This window comes from Solanum verrucosum, unplaced genomic scaffold, assembly GCF_900185275.1.
Source record: "Solanum verrucosum unplaced genomic scaffold, falcon-dt-bn FXZP01000262.1, whole genome shotgun sequence".
NCBI classification, from domain to species: Eukaryota; Viridiplantae; Streptophyta; class Magnoliopsida; order Solanales; family Solanaceae; genus Solanum; species Solanum verrucosum.
Window position 1 is genome coordinate 1427711 of NW_026020366.1, and position 23064 is coordinate 1450774.

The window sequence follows — 23064 nt, forward strand, 5'->3', positions numbered from 1 at the left end:
CTCGAATGAAGACTAAACTAGCTGAAATAGAGGGAGAGGGCTGCAATCCCTACCACTAAACACTGAGAACTGAATTTCTAACTGAACTGAGTTCCAAGAACATGCAAATACGCTGAAAATGCAAGTACAAACTGAAGGAACATGATTCTAAGACTGAATTTACGCATGAATGACTGAAAAACTGAAGAGGAACTATTACCTCAAGCTGGAATGGAATCGGAAGGAAAGAGGTGATGATACTTGGACTTCATGGCTGCTTCTGCTTCCCAAGTAGCTCCCTCTACGGACTGACTCCTCCACAAAACCTTGACTGAAGTGACTTCTTTGTTTCTCAACCTTCTAACCTGACGATCGAGAATCTCAACTGGTACATCCTAATATAAAAGGCTATCTTTCAGGGCCACACTCTCTAATGGCATTATGGATGCTGGATCACCCACACACTTCTTCAAAAGAGAAATGTGAAAGACTGGATGCACTACTGCTAAGTCTGCTGGCAACTCTAACTCATAAGCCATTTTACCAATCCTTTTCAAGATCCGGTAAGGGCCTACATATCTGGGACTAATCTCATCACCCCTTTCATAGGTGACACTTTCAAGAAAACCCAATCATCAACTTGGAACTCTAGTTCCCTTCTTCTCACATCTGCATAAGACTTCTGGCGACTCTGAGCAGTCTTAAGTCTATCTCTAATGAGTTGCACTTTCTCCATAGCATTAAGGACCGAATCTGGTCCTATAAAGGCTGCTTCACCTACTTCAAACCAACCAACTGGAGATCTACATCTACGCCCATATAATGCCTCATAAGGGGCCATTTGAATGCTAGAATGGTAGCTATTGTTGTAGGCGAACTCTATTAGAAGAAGGTGATCATCCCAACTACCCTTGAAGTCAATCACACAAGCTCTCAACATGTCCTCTAAGGTCTAAATGGTACGCTCTACCTGACCATCCGTGTGTGGATGAAATGTTGTGCTAAGGTTAACCTGAGTACCAAGACCTTTCTGAAATGACTTCCAGAAATGAGAGGTAAACTGGGGACCTCTATTTGAGATGATAGACAAAGAAACCCCATGCAACCTCACAATCTCATTAATGTAAAGCTTGGCGTAATCCTCTACCAAATCTGTAGTCTTGACCGCCAAAAAGCGAGAAGACTTAGTAACCCTATCAACAATCACCCAAATGGAGTCATGTTGTCTGCGAGTACGAGGTAAACCTGTGATGAAGTCCATGTTGATCACTTCCCACTTCCAAGTAGGAATGTCAATCTCTTGAGTCATACCTCCTGGTTTCTGATGTTCTACCTTGACTCGCTGGCAATTGGGGCACTTAGCCACAAAATCTGCTATATCTCTTTTCATACCATTCCACCAATAGATTTCCCGCAGATCGCGGTACATTTAGTGGCGCATGGATGAATAGAATATCTGGAATTGTGGGCTTCTGCGAGAATATGCTGTCTCAATTCCCCCACATCAGGAACACATAATCTACCTTGATAGCGAAGTACACCATCTCCCCCTTGGGAGAAAACCTCCACTCTCTGATTATGGACTGCACCCTTAAGTTCAAGCAAGATTGGATCATTATCTTGCTTTTCCTTAACCTCCACTACTAAAGAAGATTCTGCCCCATTCTGAACCGTTACACCACCATCTGATATGCTCATAAGACGAACTCCTAGGCGAGCAAGTCTGTGAACATCTTTTGCTAACTCTCTCCTTTCTTCCTCAACATGTGCTACACTACCCATGGATAGTCTACTAAGGGCATCTACTACTACATTTGCCTTACCAGGATGGTAATGCACACTCATATCATAATCTTTGAGGAACTCAAGCCACCTTCTCTGGCGAAGATTCAACTATTTCTGGGTGAACACATACTGAAGGCTCTTATGGTCTGTGAACACCATACAAGTAATGTCTCCAAATCTTAAGTGCAAACACCACTGCTGCTAGCTCGAGGTCATGAGTTGGATAATTCTTCTCATGTACCTTAAGCTGTCTAGAAGCATAAGCTATAACCTTACCTCGCTGCATCAACATACAACCTAGGTTGACTCTGGATGCATCACAATAGATCACATAACCATCTGAACCCTCTGGTAGAGTCAAGACAGGAGCTGTAGTCAACCTAGTTTTCAGTTCTGCAAAGCTTTTCTCACAATCATCTGACCATTGGAACTTAACCTTTTTCTGAGTTAACTTAGTCAATGAAAATCCTTCCACAAACCTTCTGTAATAACCTGCTAGACCCAAGAAACTTCTGATATCTGTAGCAGAGGTAGGTCTGGGCCATTGTTTCACTGCTTCTATCTTCTGGAAATCTACTCGAATTCCTTCACTAGACACAACATGCCCAAGGAAGGCAACTGATTGTAACCAAAGCTCGCACTTGTTAAACTTTGCAAATAACTGTTGATCTTTGAGAGTTTGCAGAACAACTCTCAAATGACTTGCATGTTCTTCCTCATTCCTAGAGTAAATGAGGATATCATCAATAAAGACGATAACGAACAAGTCCAAGTACTGCTTGAACACTCTGTTCATCAAATCCATGAAAGCTGCAGGAGCATTGGTTAGTCCAAATGACATAACTACAAATTCATAATGACCATACCGAGTTCTAAAGGCTGTCTTTGGAATGTCACTATCTCTGACTCTAAGCTGATGATAACCTGATCTGAGGTCTATCTTTGAGAAATGACTAGCACCATGAAGTTGGTCAAACAAGTCATCAATCCTAGGGATGGGATACTTATTCTTGATTGTGACCTTGTTCAACTGCCTATAGTCAATGCACATTTTGAGAGAACCATCTTTCTTCTTCACCAACAACACTGGTGCACCCCATGGCGAAATACTAGGTTTGATGAAGCCCTTATCTAGAAGGTCTTTCAACTGCTCTTTCAATTCCTTAAGCTCAGCTGGATCCATTTTGTAAGGAGGGATAGAGATAGGCTGGGTATCTGGAAGGAGATCAATTCCAAAGTCTATTTCCCTTTCGGGAGGAACTCCAGGAAGATCTTCTGGGAACACTTCTGGAAACTCATTAACCACTGGAACTGACTCAAGAGTTGGGGTTTCGGAACTAGAATCCTTAACCCGAACTAGATGATAGAGATAACCCTTAGAGATCATCTTTCTGGCCTTAAGGTAAGAAATGAATCGACCCATAGGCGCTAAGCTACTACCCTTCCATTCTAAGATTGGTTCATCTGGAAACTGAAAATGAACAATCCTAGTTCTACAATCAACTGAGGCATAACATGAATGTAACCAATCCATACCTAGAATGACATCGGAGTCTACCATCTCTAACTCTATAAGATCTGCTGAGGTGACTTTCTGAGAGACTGTGACAGGGAAATTTCTGTATACCCGTCTAGATATAACTAGGTCACCGACTGGAGTAGAGACTGAGAAGAGTTCTGAAAGAGTTTCTGGACTAACACTGAATTGGACTGCTATGTAAGGAGTTACAAAAGACAAAGTAGCCCCTGGATCTAACAATGCATAAACATCAAGATCAAAGACTCGTAACGTACCAGTGACTACATCACGAGAATCTTCCTGATCTTGATGAGCCTGAAGAGCATAAAGCCTGTTTTGGCGCTGTCCGCCACCAGTACCAGAAGAGTTACCCTGCTGAGTCGGGCGACCTGCTGGTGCTGCTGAAGTTGTAGACTGAGCTCTACCATTATTTCCTCTTTGACCTTGTCTTAAAGGACAATCCTTCAATCTATGACCAGACTGTCCACACCCAAAACATCCTTCTTTACCTGCAAGGCACTCGCCCGGATGGTTCCTACTACATTTCGGGCAAGTTGGGTAGGTTTTGGTGCCTGAAACACTACCTTGAGACTTAGAGCCTGACGCCCTACCTTTCTGATCATTACGAAACCTGGGGGATGGAACACTAGCTGATGAAAGGGGTGGAGTCGAAGACTTCTGCTGAAACTGCGAGCGATTTCCACCACCCGATTTCTGTTGGGAATACTCATAGTTACTTGTTCTTGCTTTCTTAGTCTCCTTAGCCTGTTCCCTAAGCTTATCACCCTCAACCTGCTGAGCATGAGTCATGAGCCTAGAGATGTTCATGTCTCCCAACAACATAGCATTCCTGCACTCCGTTTTCACTAAGTCTGACACTCCATAGAGAAACTTATTCATCTGAGCCCTGGAATCAGCAACCATGTGAGGAGCATACCTGGAGAGTTGGTTAAACTTGAGCCCATACTCTTGGACAGTCATGTTACCCTGCCTTAAGTTCATAAATTCCTGGGCCCTTGCTTCTCTCAACTCTATGGGGAAAAACCTGTCTAGAAAGGTTTCGCTGAAACATTCCCAAGTAATAGGAGCAACATATGTACCCCTATTCTCCTTCCACTGAGTATACCAGATATGAGCTACATCCTTAAGTTGGTAAGATGCTAACTCAACCCGATCATTCCCAGTGACCTGCATTACCTCGAAGATCTTCTTGATCTCATCCAAGAAATTCTGGGGATCTTCACCAGTCTGCGATCCTAAGAACTCAGGAGGATTCATCCTAACAAAGTCACGGACCCTCGCTGCTGCTGATCCACCATTTGCATTCACAGGAGCTTGAACCCGCTAATTGTTCTGGTTAGCGACACTCTGAGCCAACATCTGAATGGCAATCCTGAATTCAGCATTCGACACTTCTTGATCTGGAACTAGAGGAATTGCGTTTGCGTTCCTGGCATTCGCATTCCTAGCATAAGCTCTACGAGGAGGCATGATCACTGAAATGTAGAACGTCGAGTTAAAATGGAATTGAGATCATACCTTACGCACGATAAGAGTAACAAGAAAATGAAGATTTTTCCTAAAGACACTTTGTAGCCTCACTCTCATTAGATGTGGTGCGCACTACACACCCATGAAAAGGAATCTACCTAGTGCGGGTTTGTCACGACCCGGGATCACCCCCTAGTCGTAACCGGCGTACTCGACCTCGAAGAGGTCTAATACAAGCCTCTTAGCATTCATTCATCGCATAGACACTAAAACCATAAGGAATTAAAAACTTTCTTTACCAAGAAAACATTTCATTAAAAAAAAACAATAGCAAGCAGAAGACTTTCTAGACTTTATACATGATGTCTCAAAACCATCTAATACTTTAGATTACAAAATTCGGGACCAATCCCATACACAACTTAAACAATACTAAAAAGACATAAAAGGACATATGGGGTATTATCCTCGAATATATGAGGACTCACCAAGTCTTCATCTTCAACACTTAGAAACCTATCAAATAGCCATGACATGTCACCATCTCCAAATCCCTACACTTTAGTCAAAAAGGGAAAGAAAGGGGTTAGCACAATTAAGTACTAAGTATGGAAGCCATGCAAAAACATGCTAAAAGGGACGTTTATTGGAGAAACATGCTTTTATGCCATTTGGTAAAACTTCATGAAAAAAAATACAAGTATAAGAGTCACAATATCCAACCATAACCAACATACAAGTCATTAACCACTTTAGCACATACTCCACACATAACCCATTCCTTCACCTTAAACCATCCACCTCAAGTAACCCTTGGACAACACTTTGTGCAATGTATGGATAGCGTCCCATACCACCATCCACACTAAAGCATCATCCTAAGGCCACCAAATGTGAACTTACCACTTATCATGCTTCATATCACAAGCCATCATGCACAACTAGTACCAATGTACAACACATGAACATAATTGACAAGTAAGCCTTTTCATCATTTCTTGACCTCTATCTCAAGTTACCCAAAGCCACACTTAAAGTGAAACATGAAGTGACCGCCCATACAATCTCTTCATATACACCTAAGTGTTCCTAAGAGTTACCATAGATAAGGAGATTTACCATTACAATATAACATACTAAGTCAATGTTCACGTATAAAATCATAGCCAACCGTATACATACTCAACATATATTCATATACAACTCATGCTTAACTTTAAAGGAACACATGCCATTTCATTACCATAGGACCTCTACCTAATATAACCTTAAGACACACTTGAGTAAGACAAGAAGTAACCGCCCATACAACCTCTTCAAGCACACTTAAGTGTTCCTCAAGATTACCTTAGATAAGGACATTTCCTTTACAACATAACATCAATAGACCAACATTCTTTAAGAAACCATTTTTGGAGACATTCAAGCACATAAGGGGACTTTCACATAATAGTCGTTAGACTTAGGGAACTCACTTTAGTATCTTCAAAGCCTACTCGTGCCATGTGTAGATAACATCCCATACTACTACCTACACGTTGTAGAACCTATCCAATAACTAGAGTGTGCATCCCACATGATGGGAATAGGCATAACCGACATAGACCATACTAGTTAGGTATGGAATCCGGAGTCTATCCTACTCCGTGGAGGTTGTTCTACTTGCTAAAGGTAGAACTAGTAAGCAACCCATGTAGGCACATGGTTTAGGGGATGTCCAAGGAAGTTCATTGTGCCTAATCTCATACTCAACTAGGCCACCTTCCTAACCACATACACTCGGTGCTAGCCTTGTTTTCCATAGAGTATTCAATCACATATGTACTTAGAGAAGGTTCTTTTTCTAGTTCAACCAACTCATAGTACCTCTTCCCAAGAAAGGCCCCATTTCTTAGTCATGGCCAATCAAGGTTCATAAGGATAGCTCATTAAATTCCCCTGGAAGGGTGCCTTAGGCCTACCGATTTTTCATTAAGGGTGCCTTAAGCCTGCCGGTCCAAGGTTCATCATTTCACACATGAGAAGGGCTACCACCATTAGGTCTACCGATTTCATGGTTTTACATTTACTTAGGAAAGCTAGACTTATGAAAGGGCACCATTTCTTAGTTTTTCCGATTTAAGTCTTGGCCTAGAATTCCTCTTTTAGCATTTATAGAAAGGGCACCATTTCTTAATTCTGCCCATTTCACACATTCATGCATTCAAGACTTTAAGTAACAAGGAGGGACACTTTAGTCTACCAACTAAGTCACAACATTTTCATTTAAGGATACTTCATAATCCAACATCATTTCATAGATACATCATGAGAAATCATACTTTAACTCACAATGCTATCCACTTTACATAAGATCATCACAAGATCACATAAAACTCATTCACATCATACCTTCACATATAGCTTCACATAAAACTCATTCACATCATAGCTTCACATATAGCTTCACATAAAACTTTACATATAGCTTCATATACGACTTTACATATAGCCTCATTCATATATAATAATATAACAATACAATAACACTCATATAATGCCCTTCATGGCCTCAATTCACAATAATACAATATTCCAACATTATGCAACAACTTCCCCAATGCCTTCATGGCTACAATTCACAATAATACCACACAAGAACAAGATATAACACTTCCACCAAAGGTGGATTCAACCTACCAACAACAATTAATTCAATAAAGAGAGTTCAAGCTTTCTTACCATAATTCAAAGCCATAGCCAAAATCACCAAAAATCCAAGCAATCACCAATACTTCACTCATAAGGCTTACCACCCTTAATTAACCCATTATCAACAATTAATCATGAATAAACATTAAACAACACAAGATATATCAATACAATTCACTTTACACATAATTCCATCAACTTTGAATTTATAGAAATAGACCCACTTCATAAACACATTTTGGGGTTTTGTAGAATACAAGGATTCATGGATTTTTTCATCTTAAGACATCAAATAAATATCAATAATATCATAACTTATCATTTGAAATCATTTCATGCAAGAACCCATGAGTTTGAGTAGAAATTAGGCTTATTCACAAACTTTGGAAAAGTTGAAAACAATTTGAAATTGGCTCTAGGGTGATAGCTTGCCCTAGATAAAGAACTCCCATACCTTTACTAAGATTCCCCAAGAAATTTGATGAAGAAAACGTCTTGCATCCACAACCCTAGCTCCCACTTCTTTTTCTTCTTCTCTTCTTTCTCTCTTCTTCTCTTCTTCACTCAAGAACCCTAACTCTTACTCTTTTAAAATGGAACAAAAAAGATCCACAATCAGCCTAACACAACAATATAACCTCAAAAGAAATGATTTGTGAAAAGACCAAAATGCCCTTAAATTTCCGAACGGACTCCCTGCCAACTGCCCAACTTTCAAAAGGCATAACTCGCTCATACGAACTCGGAATCGAGCAAACTCGGTGGCGTTGGAAAGATCGTTCCAAGGGCTTTCCAAACATAACTGGAACTACTCCTGGATCATCCTGAGCTAGGAGTTATGACTGCTCAAAGTTGGCCAAAAACTCACTGATTTCCACACTTGGCCGAATTTCCAGATTCTGAATTTTTTTCCAAAAATGACTACTTCCAATTTCAAGCTTCTTCATATTCATTTTAAATTGTCGGATGTTATAGGCTTTTCAGACATCCTAGGACACTTAAACCTAATGCTCTGATACCAAGTTTGTCAAGACGCGGACACGGGACCTAGGACCACAAGTGATCCCAAGCTAACCCTGCTGGCATGATCATGAGCATACTAAAGATAATAAACTGATGCGGAAGCTAATTCATAAATAAATATGAAAAGATGGGGAATACCCATATACTATAACTGAATATATCAAATCTGAGAGTTTAATACAAAAGAAATATCAAACTCAAAACACTAAGCTGAATCTAACTATGTCTGAAATAAGCCTCTAAACTGACTAGAAATGTTAGGACATGCCCCAACTAGATCTAGCAAAACTGAAACTAAAGACTAAAAGCGATAAAGTAAACATGTCACTAGTCCTCGAAAAATGAGGACTCACCACTGATGCTGCTGAACTGAAGATCGGGAATCGATCTAAGCGTGATCTGGATGCTGAGAACCTGAACTTACATCACGAGAAGATGTAGCGCACGTATGCGTCAGTACTTGAAAGGTACTAAGCATGCAGGATAGAGTAAAACTGAAATAACATATAACTGAACAAAGCAATAAAGCAATGAAATAATCTGAACATGATATAGATACTGAAAATACTGAATACTGAGCTAACTGATGAAATGACCAAATTTATAACATGCTGAGACTGAATACTGACTGTACTGAAATATGGTCAATGCAATAGAGTCTGACTAAACTGTGGGAGCTACTAATAACCGACATAAAATCACATGAGCTAAATGTGGAGTCCAATGTATACGCCCATCGAGAGGACCCAATATACCTTGCCAGAGGTATAGAGGTATGCTGGCGTGATCACTAAACTGATGTTGCCCATAGAGGGGACTTACACCTACGTGGCTCGTAGTTCTGGGACTATATGGGTACGCTGAAACCCTAGTCCAACTCGGTATTATGCTACTCCCAATATATTAAGTGGTTAACACATCATGATTGAGTTTATGTAAATACTGGATAGCTCGAAACTGAACATGCAAACTGAGAATGCAACAATTAATCTGATAATGATGCATTCATAAACTGAGGCATGTAAAACTGAATACTGAAATATCTGACATAGCATGTGTAATTCAAGAACTAAAGAAATACATAGCTAGGGTTCTGAAATTCATACGATAAACTGAGCAATAACATGATAATCTGATTTGGAACATTTAAATAACTAATTCATGATGATCTGCTATAATTCTAGAAACCCTAGGTCTGTTCATAATCATAGAATCAAGAATCTGACTGAATTCTAGGGACCTAATGGGCGAAAGGAACCCACTAGTGAAATCCCACATACCTGGTGACGAATTCCATGGAGAAATCCTTTGATTCTGGGCTGGAACAGAAGAAACCTCGCTGCGTTCTTGAACTAGGGTTCTTGACTTCTCTTCTCCTTTTAGCGTTCTAATTCTTCTAAGTTGGATTAATGATTTGACTTAGGTAAGTTCTAGTTATGTTTCTAGGCTTAAACTGATTAAAATCTCATGATTTAGGGTCTAAACGACGTATCTTAGGGGTTAAACGAAAAAGGAAAAGACCAAAAGACTCCTGAATTAACTGTTGTCGGAGTGACTGACGGACTGGATCGACGGTTCGTCGATTGGGTCCGTAGGTCGAGTCTGCCCGACAGGGCTTCACTAAAACGAGAATAACTTTTTACTCGAAGGTCGGAATTTAGCAAACTTGGTGGCGTTGGAAAGATAATTCAATTATCTATCTAACCATATGTCATGGTACACATAATTCATTTTGTGCTAAGAGTTATGACCATTTGAAGTTGATCCATCAACAATTTTCAGCTAACTGGTTGCTGATCCTCACCTACGGACCGTGGATCGAATGACGGTCCGTGCTGGTCGACCGTAGTTTGTATCAGAGGCTGGTAAGGGAAGTCTCGATCCACAGACACAGAACACGGACCGTGGTCTAATCTACAGACCGTGGGTCTGTCCGTGAGTCGGGACTTAGCCAATTTTTCTGAGCTGGTTTGGGGAGGGGTTGCATGGTGAACCACAGACCACCAGCACGGGCCGTGGTCTGACCTACGGTCCGTGGATGGTGACTGTAAGTTGCACCTGCAACTTCTCAAAATCTGCATTTTCGTCTGTTTCGAATACGGGGTGTTACAGTTGATGCGCGTACCTTCATTTAAGAGCATTCATTATCAATAATAAAACCAAAACATAATATGCATAGTAGAGAATTGTTAATACTTACAAGCATACGATGAGACAAATTTCTATTGTCCTCTAACATTTCATTGTATTTACTTGTCAAGGTTGTTGTAGTATTTCTACCTTCTTCGTTGTGTTTCTCATTCCAAGCTTCAATTGTTTTTCTAACAAATTCCAACAATGGTACCACTGGTAACCTTCTTCCAACAAGAATAGCGTTATTTAGTAACTCTGTAATGTTACTTGTTAGTGTCCAAGTCCTTTTTACTGGTGAATGTGCGCATGACCATTTCTCGTAATTTGCATTTTGTAGATAAGCACGGTATTTTGGATTAATTTGATCCATCTTTGTCATCAATTCATCAAACTCTTGAACAGTGTAAGCTTTTGCTAAACTGAAGAATAATGGTCTAACCTCTTATGTATCTCTGTATGTTTTCTTTAGTAAATTGGTCCATATATGGTATATGCATGCGTAATGTCTGAATTCGGGATAAACAGCTGCAGTAGCATTCCAAATGCTCTTATTTCTATCAGAAACAAAGCACATATCTTCCCTTTCACCGAATGCATTTTTAAAATTCTCAAAGAACCATAACCATGAATCATCATTTTCTGAATCAACTATTCCGTATGCAAGCGGCAAGATGTGACCTATACAACAAATATCTTCAAAATAAATACAACATATATTGATTATATATAAAAACAAATCAATCTAGTTGCGGTAATGGTATAAACAGTACCTCTTGGATCTAATGTGCTAGCTATCAACATTGTGCCTTCGTATGTTGATTTTAAATGTGTACCATCCACGACTACTATTGGTCGACAATACTCCCAGCCTCTTATACTTGCATCAAGTGCTGTAAATGAATATAAAAAATGATTTTCATCTGCTTTTTTATAATTCACAATTGTCCCTGGATATGTCTTCTCCAATATATATAGATATGTTGGAATTTTTCCATATGATTCGGCAGGGTCACCTCTTAATGTCTCGAAAGCTTTTTTTTTACCTCTCCATGCTTGCATGTATGTTAATGAAATACCATGTATCCTTAGCATGTCTGCTTGTATGTCTGTTGGTGTGTAAACGGTCTTCAGATCGACATACTTTTCAACCAACATTGCCCCAAGCACACCACTTGTTGATTGTCGCTTTGATTGAATCCGGTCCTTCAATGGACATGAATGTGTATCATAGAATTTCCTCACTTTGAATAACTTTGAATTATTCAAACATGAGGATTTAAAAACCCATGAACAGTTTTCTGTAGCACACTTTAGATAGTAACTGCAAAAACTCATCCATTAAATACATGGTAAGTTGTTAAAATATATTGATAATTTTTAAATCAACATATATAATAACTCACCAGGTAGGACTTGATCTTTTTGCAACGAAACAAAACTCTCTTAGAAATGCATATCGCTTCATAACTTCCGATATAGTTTGCTTGTTTATATAAACTTGATCCTCGGCCACCAAATAGTGTTGAGGATTTGCAATTATTTCCGTTCCTTGTGATTCTTCAATGTAACATTCCAAAATTGGATCCATGTTAGTCAAACATAGTGTGTTGGATCCCACAATATGTTGACGCGTTGTTTGGACATTTGTTTGGTACTCAATGGATTCCATAGCTTTGTCCACACATGTCACACATAAAGGATATTTTGAAAAGAAATCTGAATTGCATCTCTTTTGATCTAAATAAACTTGCACTCCCGTATCGTTATGTATCTTCATTGGTGGAGATGGACCACTCACGAAATACCTTAGTTCCAAATGATAAATTGTTGTGTCCACTCCCAATTGTGAAGCTATAGCTGTAAGCAAGCCTTCATATTTGGCGGTTGGATCATACATAACTCCTTCAATATTGTAATCCACGTAATTGCCTGTTTAAAATAACAAATTCTTTGTTAATATTAAAAGGAACTTTCAGAATTACCTACTACAGTCATCAACTTATTTAGATTTGTTCATACATTGATTTTCGTTGGTATATAGGCCATTTATTGAATACCAAATTATTTACCAAAAATTTAACCATTTAATTATCTTAAAAAAACAGTCAAACAAATACCAAATTATTTACCAAAAACTTAACCATGTAATTATCTTAAAAAAACAGTCAAACAAATACCAAAGTATTTACCAATATTTTAACCATATAATAAACGTAAAAAAAAACAGTCAAAGATTACATACCCTTAAAACAATTTTTAAAATTTATGATTTTATCAGGTTACCATCAGTAAATGTACGAACTATTTTGCACATTATTATTTACACCAATTCACATACTTAAAATTCACTAAAATATGTAACATAAATTTATTACGAGGTTCTAATTATATACCATAGATCGTCAAACTTGTAGTTTTTGACACCACCAATTACACCAAATTATTTATAACTACACTCACTTTAATATACGTTCATAAGTAAGATACTATAATTTGACCAAACAATACACCAAATCATGCATCAAGCTATTTGTTTGGTGTCAGCTATTAGTGACAATTATACCAGATCAAATACCTAAACAAATACAGAAATACATATTGAAAACTTATTGATATAAAATATTTGCTACCATACGGAACACATCATACCAATTAAACATAAACTTTAACTAAAAACAAATTTTACACATCAATGTACAACAAAATCATACGAAATTGTTGAAATTACACCAAAATTGTATGAATTAATTTTGCCGATCCCGAACGTCAACCAAATTGTATGAATTAATTTACACCAAAATTGACAAAATATATAAAACGAATAACTACCAAAAAGTACAAAATAGATATTTGTGAAAAATAAAATTCAATCACAAAATAAAAAATCATGAGAATTATTTTTTATATAATTACCTGCCGAGTCCCATCGCCCATTGTGTTGAATTAGAATTGAGAAATTATTGGTATGCATTTTTTTCAATAATCATTTTTTTTTTGGCCGATTTTTCAAGTCAGAGAAAGGAGTTATGCTTTTGGTAGGAAACCTTTTTTTATGGGAGATAATATATAGCATATTTGAATAAATTAGGGAAGGTAAAATTATTGGAGAAATTTATGGGAAGTGGGATAAGCATGGCTGATTTGGAAAATCTTTTTTTTTTTTAAATTTAAATTATACTTTTGAAAAAAAAGTATTGCTATATAATTGAAAAAAAAAGTATTGCTATATAATTGAAAAAAAAAGTATTGCTATGTTGGTGTAAATACAATTGTTAATTTGTATACTTAAAAAATCCGCCCTTTTAAAAATTAGGTGTAAATATCCGTAATTAGCGACTAATAATAGGTTTAACCAATGGCGGACCCAGGATTTTCCTTTAGGGGGTTCGAAAAATAAAAGTATAAACGTGTAAATAAGCCTTTAGAAATGGGAACCTTGAATTCTTTTGGGTTTAAAACCACACTTTTAGCACGTTTTTTAAAGTAAAAAAAAACCTAAAAAAAACTTGAAAAACAAACTGAAATTAAAAAAAAAAAACTACAAAAAACTGAAACAAAAAAAGAGAAAGATAAAATGCTTACACAAAGATTCGAACCATTGACATACAACTTAATTTCAGGGGGACTTGCCACTACGCCATCAGTTTCTCTTTGTTATTGAGGGGGTTCAAAATATATATATCTACAGAAATACATAAAATTTACCTTATATATACCGTGTAATCTTTTGCCGAGGGGGTTCATGAACTCACGTGGATCCACCCCTGAGTTTAACAGTACTTTTCATCATATGTCATAAAAATCAATGACATTTTTCAACATATGACATAATATATTCGATATTTGTATAAAAATGTCACTGTTTTAGTGACATTTTCACTATATATATGTCGATCGAATCAACGACATTTTGCAATAAATGTCTTAATATATTCGACATTTGTATTAAATGTCGCTATTTTAGCAACAGTTTTGCTAAAAGTCGCTAAAATCAATGACATTTTACAACAAATGTCACTATTTTAGTGACATTTTTTCTAAATGTCACTAAAATCAATGACATTTTGCAGTAAATGTCATAATATATTCGACATTTATATTAAATGTCACTATTTAAGCGATATTTTTTCTAAATGTTACTGAAACCAATGACATTTTGTAATAGATGTCATATTATATTCAATATTTGTAGCAAATGCCATCATTTAAATGACATTTTCGCTAAATGTCGCTAAAAACAATGACATTTTGCAATAAATGTCATTATCATAGTGACATTTTGGACCAAATGTCATTATTTTTACGATATTTGATACCAAATGTCATTTTTTTTACGACATTTGACATCAAATGTCATTGTGTTATGACATTTTGTTCTTAAATATCGTGAAATTCTTTATTTTCCGACATTTGTTTCAAATGTCACCAAAATAATGTCGTCGTATGTATATTTTCTTGTAGTGGTTGCTGAAGGATCATCGCTAGAAACAGTGAACTCGTCGTCTAGCTATGGAATAAAGGAAGAGGAAGTGACCTCATATGAAGAAGATCGCGAAAAGGAAAAGAATTACAGAGGTGTTAGAAAGAGGCAATGGGGAAATTTCCTACTGAAATTCGTGATTCTATGAGGAATGGTGTTTGTGTATGGCTAGGTACATTTGATAATGCTGAAGAAGTTGTGTTAGCGTATGATCAAGCTGCATTTGCTATGAGAGGTTCGATGGCTATACTTAATTTTCCTGTGGAGATAGTGAAGGAGTCGTTAAGTGAAATTAAGTGTAGATTTGATGAGAATTGTTCTCCGGTGATTGATGAATTGAAGAAGAGATATTCAATGAGGAGAAAGTGTGAGTAGAAGAAACAGAACAAGAAAAGATGTTGTGGTGTTTGAAGATTTGGGTGTTGAGTATTTAGAGGAATTGTTAATTTCGTCACAAAGTATCACAAATTGGTGATTTCTTCCCCTGTTTTTCAGCTTGCTCCGTTTTATATAATGTTGAATTAGGACTTCATTTGTTTGATTGTTTTTTCATGGGTTAGGGTTGAATTATTAATTGGGTAAATTTTTGTAGTGAGTATCCTAGTTGGCAGGCCTATGTGGCGGAATTAGTGCCATGTGGCTTGCTAAATCACTTATGTTAAGTCTTAAGGGTAATTGTGGTTTCTTAGGATAACGGCAGGGGTATTTTTTATTCTAAAATATAACGAAGGGTATAAATGGTCTATATCTCATAGTTTAGGGGCAATTTTGACCCTTTTTCGTATTAGCTATCACATATAATATAAAAAGACAATCCTTAAAAGTATCGATAGCTTTTTCATAAGCGAAAAAATTGAAAAAAGAGAACATCTCTTCTTATATTTTGGATACAAAATCTCAATTTAACACTATGAATTAATATAATCTTATTTCGATTACATGTTAAATTCTATATGATGACAAAATTAAAATACACAATAGAAGATAATTTACAAAAAGAGTGATTGAGATAATATGAAAATATGTTCACTGAGAATTCGTTTAAAAACTAATGCAACAAAATTAAATAATACAAAAAATTGCTATCAATAATTTAGACAATAAAGAATTGCAAAAAATATAATGTTATTTGACCAATAAACACTTCGCATAAATCATATTTATTTTTTGTTGTTATCTTTAAATGCGTAAAATTATATAATGATTCAATTTTGAAGTAATATAACCGCGCACTGTAAAACTATTTAATGATTCAATTTTTAAGTAAAATGATTGTTCATCGTAAAACTATTTAATAATTTAAGTTTTGAGTAAAATGACCACGCATCGCGCGGGTACGTATACTAGTATTTTTAATATATACAATATTCTTGGGCGAATTAATATTTATGAAGAACTCTTCTTATCACAATTTTTTGGCTGTTAAAACATCTTTGGAAGAAGTCATCATTGTTTCTTGTGAAAAAATTGTTTTAGAAGACAAACAAATCATTTTTTGGGTGGGGGAGGGGTGGTTTATAGTCTTATTCTTGAAACGACTTTTTTGGAAGAAGTTATTTTAGTTTCGGATTATAACTTTTGTTGATATACTGTTTAATTCCTAATTTAAAAAAAGATAAATTATGCACATTCAAATATTGAAAACAAACAATATTAATGATTCAATGTTTAGACCTAGAAACTACATCTTAATATTCAGATGTGCATTCAGATTCAAACGTCTTAATCTCAATGAAAACAAATGAGGCCTTAGAGTTGATATGTCTCTCGTTACAAAAGTGGCTCACATATGCCCATATCGTTACAAAATAGGCTCACACATGTAACACCTCGGATCCGAAAGAGGGCATTATGGCTGACTTTAGAAAACTGCAGGTGGCAACCACGAGGACCACCCACGACCCGTGGATGGGACCACAGATCGCAGGTGTGGTCCGTGGGTGGCCCTGCAGGAGAAGAGCATAAAGCTCAGGACCACGGCCTGACCAACAGACCATTGGCCCGACCACGGTCCATGGTTCGAGGCCCAAGAACCCTTTCTGACCTCCATCAATGGTCCACCAGGACAGACGGTAGGTCAGACCACGGTCCATCGACTAGAGTCCGTAGATGGGAGGTCGACAATTAAGTCTAGGGGCAGTTGAGTCTTTTTATAATTAATTAACTTCTATACTACGTCGTTTTACCCTTCATTAAGACCTCTATATAAGTATTTTAACCCCAAATTCAAGTCATTCAGGCATTCTTCCTAATTCACAAAAGAAAGATCAATTCTCATCTCCAAAATATTTCTCTCTCTAGAAACTTGAAGAAGAAGAAGGGTTCAAGCTAGGATCAAGGTCAACATTCAATTCCTCAATTGAAGATAAGCATTTGGCTTTGAGGTTTGATATTTTTCATCCATGGATTCCTTCCATTCGTGGAGTTCCCAAATTCCTCTATTTTCAAAGTTAGAAATCCCCAATTGAGTTAGGGTTTTCTTCAATTATCACGAGTTCTCTTGATTATTGATTTAAATGATTGAATTATGATCTCTTATGAATGAATTGATGAAATACTATGATTTTATGATGATTTCCCCATGAACTCATATTTTCCCATGTTTTCAAGTTATAAATAATATGGATGTGGGATTTTGATTGTAAGGGAAGAGTTTTATGAAATTAAGCATGTATTGCTAGCTTTACATGAATTTATGATGAATTCCATATCTAACCCATGTTTTCTAAATGTTGATGATTGAAAGTGAGTTTTGAGCCTTGAAAGGTAAATTAGGGACTTATGCATTTTCTTATGAAATCTATGCAAATGTTTTAAAGATGCTTTGAGAGTAAAGCATCAAAGGTGATGTTGTTGTTACGTTATTAAAAGGATATTCTCATATATGCACAAAAGTAAGATGTGAAAGGTTTTCTCACATAATAAGGATTCTATGGTTGAGAGTTTTTCTCACCTAATTGAGTCAAAGATTAAGAGTTATCCTAATGAAACTAGCTTTGATTGGTGATTGAAAGATACCTTTCCATGGATGATGACTTAGCTTGGATTGGCAAGGTGATGTGCCTTTCCATGGATAAAATAAGAACAAGAAGAAATGACTAATTTGTGGGATTTATGCTTAGCACCGAAAGAATATTGAGATGGAAGCTCTTCCGTTAGTAGATGCCGGGTTTCTAGAAACAACCTTCTTATCCCTTACCTATGTACCCCCATAAGATGATTTTCTAGATAAACATTAGCTAGTGGATCCACTTTAGCTTAGATTTATGGTCTTTACCTTGGCAAGTAGGACACCCCTTTTCAGTGTGGGAGACACTAGGGGATCATGTTATAGCTCACATGGTCTATATGTTGGTTAAGATTAATTCCCCACATTAATAATGAACTAAGGTTACTTCAAGAAGTATCTCATTGTGTTCAAAGACTTTAAATGATGTTAGCTTGCATTGGCCATGGTTTCATGACTTATGTTTTCCAACCCTTTTTTATATCATGTGTTTAGCTTGGTCAATTGCATGCCATGAAATGAAATGTCCTTTTTACCATGTTTTAAATGTTTTATGCATAGCTGTTATACTTGTTACATTGTTTTGTACTAACGCATACTCTTGCCTACATTTCTCCAAATGTAGGGTCCGACAGTCAGGTTTCTCAGTTTCGTGACTAGTGGTTGATTTCGAGATTTCCGAGCTTTGGTGAGTCCTCATGTTTTGAGGACTGATGTTCATTGTTTCACCTTCTTTCATATATTTCACTTTTGGACATGATGTATGGGCTAGACCCAATTTCATTCTATTTTACTAGATGACTATAGTGAGACAAGTGTTTTAGACTTCCGCTTTTCTTTTATAAAACTATTGGACTTGGACTATTGTTTTACTCTTATTGTTTAATTTCTTATGTGTTAAAAGCTAAGTGGCTTGTATGGAGTCCTTAAAGTTACAAAATTAATTTTAAATTATTTTTTTATTTTTAATATTTAATTTTTTTTATGTATTTAATATTTTTCACACATAAATTATTTTTTGACTTCTTTGATTATTATTATTTGAATTTCTTATTCTTATTTCATTTTTTCTATCATTTGTCAGTGTAAAATAAGAGAAATAAGAAAGAAGTATGAATGAAAAAAAAGAAAAAAAAATTAAAACTATTTTTTTCGGCTATATTGTAATTTAGTTTTTATATCTGTAATTTTTTTTAGGACATCTATAATAAAATTTATAAGAAAATAAGTGAAGAAAATAATTTTGACAATCAAAATAATAAATTCAATTAGCCGTAGAATTTAAAAAGTAAAAAAAATATGTGTGAGAAGAATAAAATATACCCCTCCTTGAATTAATTTTTAATAAAAAAATGTTCTTCACTTTCATTAGAGGAAAATGATATATGTGAGTCATTTGTGTAACAATAGAGATATATATGAGCCACTTTAAAAATAAGAATATATGCGTTCTAAATGACAAAGTTGAGGAACTTATTATCAAATCCCACGTGAATGGGCCTCCTCTATATTTGAAGCAATTATAATAAACTTTAGACATTACGGGTACACTAAGTTAAAAAAGATGTGAAGGATAAAAAAAAAATAAAAAAATACTAATTGTAACAAACTTGTCCACATTTTTCTCCTGATGGAGTGCTTTTATTGAATTGCGGGTTTTAATGTTTTAGACATTTTGCAAGGATGGCGAAATCGAGCGCGGACGATGAGGAGCTACGAAGAGCTTGCGAGGCGGCTATTGAAGGCACAAAACAACAAGTTGTAATGTCGATCCGTGTTGCCAAAACCAGCGGCATCATAGGCATTGCCGGAAAATTGAGCCGTGGTGCTATGGCTAAACCCAGAGTTCTCGCAATCTCCAGTACGACTTTTCAACTTTTGTTTTTCAGTGTTGTTACATGTAATTTCACAGTTTTCTCCTTCATAACATGTGCTTTGTGCAGCAAAAGCTAAAGGCCAACGCACTAAAGCTTTTCTTCGTGTCTTAAAATATTCTAATGGTGGAGTACTTGAGGTAAATACTTACTTTTTCACTACTCCACATTATTTCACAATGTTCTAATTATGCAACATTTATTTGGTTCTGTATAAGGAAACTCTAAACTTGCCGGATTATTTTACTTACCCTCATAGATAGACGGACCCAACTGAACTTGTGCTAACTACCTCTCACAATAATGTTATGCTTCCACATGTAGCCTGCAAAGTTGTACAAGCTTAAGCATCTTTCAAAGGTCGAGCTCGTAACTAATGATCCAAGTGGCTGTACATTCATGCTGGTAATACTCAAACCTAAATTATTTTCCAATTCCACGTCCATCTAATATATGGACCTTATTCTTCATACAGGGTTTCGATAATCTCAGAAGTCAAAGTGTTACTCCACCTCAGTGGACAATGCGTAACGTTGACGATAGGTATTTCTATAATAATGACTACTCTCTATTTTATCTGTATAATCACTTTTCTTTTAACTAATTGTAGGAACCGCCTTTTGCTTTGCATCCTAAACATCTGTAAGGATGTCCTTGGTCGTCTTCCCAAGGTTGTTGGCATAGATGTGGTAGAGATGGCTCTTTGGGCAAAGGTACATATAAAAGTTCCGCCCAGTATCTTCCAACATATAGCCTAGGCCCTCGCTTGAAACTTGACTTGCTTCATTTAGTTACTCCATGTCATAAGGATTTTTTTAGTTAGTTTCGCCTAATTTGGTATATTAGAAAAATAGTTTTCTTGCTAAGCATTAATTTCTTTATGATGTAAATTATTTTAGAATTAATTGTTATGCAATATATAATACACACAAGCTAAGTATATGTTTGCCTATAGGTTGAACTACTAGCAATTTCTTCTCCCAGACATGACTCCCAAGAAATGAAATAGACCCACCAAAATCTCTTCTTTCTAGGGTCCTTCTGATCACCGGGAATCTCCATCTCCAACCTTCTCTTTTCTAAGCCTTCCTCTACTCTAATGGACGGTATCTACTTTGCGATAGGTTCAAGTCTTTTGACCTCAAGAGAATTAAAGGAGTGCTAGGGGAATGGTACGAATGGCCTGAGAGGAGCAGAAATACCACCACTTGAGCTTTTTTTAACAAGGTATTTTATGTGTGAACAAGATGCATGATTCAATGGGCATCTATTCCTTCATTGCAGAACAACTGCAAATTGTGGAGTATGTTCTTATGCATTCTTGGTGTGTGCTGGGTAGTGCCAAAAATCACAAAGGAGTTGCTGAATAGCTGGAAGGAGATAGGAAGAAAAGAATCTGGAGAAGACTTATGGGAATTAATCCCAACATGCATTTGGTGGGCTTTGTGGAAAGAAAAAAATGCAAGATGCTTTTGAAAGAGAAACAACATTCATAAGATTAGAATGAATTGCCTATGGTGGGGGATATAGAACTTTTTGTTGATTTCATAGGAAACTTGTAATCTCCCATAGGGTAGTTTTTGTTATGCTCTGATGAGATTGTAAGTGGCCTATGCTTTGATGAGATTGTAAGTGGCCTATTCTCATCATTTGTTTGACGATGAGTTCTGTTGTGAATACACAGTTACCTTTGCCTCCAAAAGTATATGTTTTCCAGAAATCTTCAATCCCACCTTCAATTCTGCATATACAAAACTTGAGATACCAATATTTTTATTTATTCCCAATTCCATGATTATATGACTAAAAGTTCAATCCCACTTTGGCCTGTCCATGAACCAGAGAAGCCTAGGTGGTGGCATTGATCAACTTATTGCCTCTTGTCTTCCTCTTAAAATCCCTAATGTTTCCACTTTTGTTAATTTAGTGTTGTATCTCCCCTCCCCCCTCTCCCCCTTCCCCCCTGATTTTAACTGCACAACAGGCATGTGAATGAAGTGATAAGGTTGCTCTTAAGATAATATAGTCATTCATGTTGTTTCTTCGTTTGATGTGAGAAAATAAGATCATTCCCATTATCTGATAAAGTATACAAATGTATTGTCTAGTTTCTGAAGATGGACTCAATTAGTGTCAATTTTTCTTCTTCTAATCTATATTATCAATTACATATTTGATAGAGCTAGTTATCTCTTCTTCTTTTTTTGAGCAAGGTAAAGTTGTATTCCTTAGCAATGTGGGTATGGTGTCAACCATCAAAAAAATTACAATGCAAGTAATCGTAATTACAGAGCCTAGGAAGTTTGCTAGCTGTTCTACCTCATCTATACCCTCTTCTTTACACCAAAAATATAAGTATTAATGCAGTTTTCTTTTACTTTATGCATTGGATAAGTAATATTCTCAAAACATCTTTATTTCTTTCCCTCCAGACTGACCACCATATGTAAGAAGGGACTAGGCTCCACCCTTTTTTCCGTTTTTTACTCCCACCTCTCCTCATCCAGCAGGTTAGAAGATCTGCCGTATGCTCAGGCATCATCCATGGTTTTTGGAGGAGATTGAGAAACATATGCCACACCTGAGAAGTCACTCTACAATGAAGAAGCATATGACTATTTGTTTCCTCCTTTTCATAGCAAAAGAAGTACCTTGAGACAATCTCAAAACCTCTCTTTTTCAGTTTCTCCCTAGTCAGACATGCTCTTCTACATACCTGCCATGTGAAACACTTGATCTTGGTAGGGATATTAGATTTCCATATTTTTTTCCAAGGTCCATGGATGTTCCAGGCTGTGAGGACAAATTTCTTCAGTGCAATCTTCCAACTGAAAATTTTCCCTCCCTATCATGTCTCAATCTTATAGTAGTAGGGCTGGTATTTAAATCAGAGAATCATTCAATCTTTGGAGTAAGTTGGCCACTCTCTCCTCCAGTCATTTAGAAGCCTCCTAAAGATGATATTCCATCCTTGGTTAGTGTAGGTCTCAGCAATAGATGCTTCAGGGTTGTCACAGAAAGAAAATAAATCTGGAAAATCTTCCATGAGTGAGTTCTGGCCGATCTATTTGTATTTCCAGAA

General features: G+C 36.5%; 2 protein-coding genes and 1 pseudogene across 5 annotated transcripts in view; 2 read left to right on the plus strand and 1 right to left on the minus strand.

Moving 5' to 3' along the window:
* Positions 1 to 11063: 11063 nt before the first annotated feature.
* Positions 11064 to 12209, minus strand: LOC125837854 (uncharacterized). Its single transcript, XM_049516923.1, has 3 exons — positions 12025 to 12209; positions 11392 to 11942; positions 11064 to 11299 (listed from the first exon to the last, which is right to left on the minus strand). The coding sequence occupies exons 1-3, from the start codon at positions 12207 to 12209 to the stop codon at positions 11064 to 11066; spliced, it is 972 nt and encodes a 323-aa protein (XP_049372880.1).
* Positions 12210 to 15054: 2845 nt separating this feature from the next.
* Positions 15055 to 15576, plus strand: LOC125837855 (ethylene-response factor C3-like; annotated as a pseudogene).
* A 4141-nt stretch (positions 15577 to 19717) lies between these two features.
* LOC125837875 (exocyst complex component SEC3A-like) overlaps positions 19718 to 23064 on the plus strand; it is a 34304-nt gene continuing 30957 nt past the window's right edge. For all 4 annotated transcript variants that reach the window (XR_007443542.1, XM_049516948.1, XM_049516949.1 and 1 more), the window contains exons 1-5: positions 19718 to 19969; positions 20052 to 20122; positions 20307 to 20387; positions 20458 to 20525; positions 20593 to 20695. Coding sequence is in view for 3 of the 4 variants with exons in the window: in XM_049516948.1 (XP_049372905.1) it covers positions 19792 to 19969; positions 20052 to 20122; positions 20307 to 20387; positions 20458 to 20525; positions 20593 to 20695 (501 nt within the window). In the remaining variant the exon portion in view is untranslated. The remainder of the gene's footprint in view (positions 19970 to 20051; positions 20123 to 20306; positions 20388 to 20457; positions 20526 to 20592; positions 20696 to 23064) is intronic.

Bases quoted from the DNA above. Each gene is read 5' to 3' on its own strand.
- LOC125837854 (XM_049516923.1), bottom strand. From the start codon at position 12,209: ATGGATCCAATTTTGGAATGTTACATTGAAGAATCACAAGGAACGGAA. The intron at 11,943-12,024 runs GTGAGTTATTAT...GAGTTTTTGCAG, and splicing joins AAAAGATCAAGTCCTACCTG to TTACTATCTAAAGTGTGCTA. The intron at 11,300-11,391 runs GTACTGTTTATA...TTTGTTGTATAG, and splicing joins TAGCACATTAGATCCAAGAG to GTCACATCTTGCCGCTTGCA.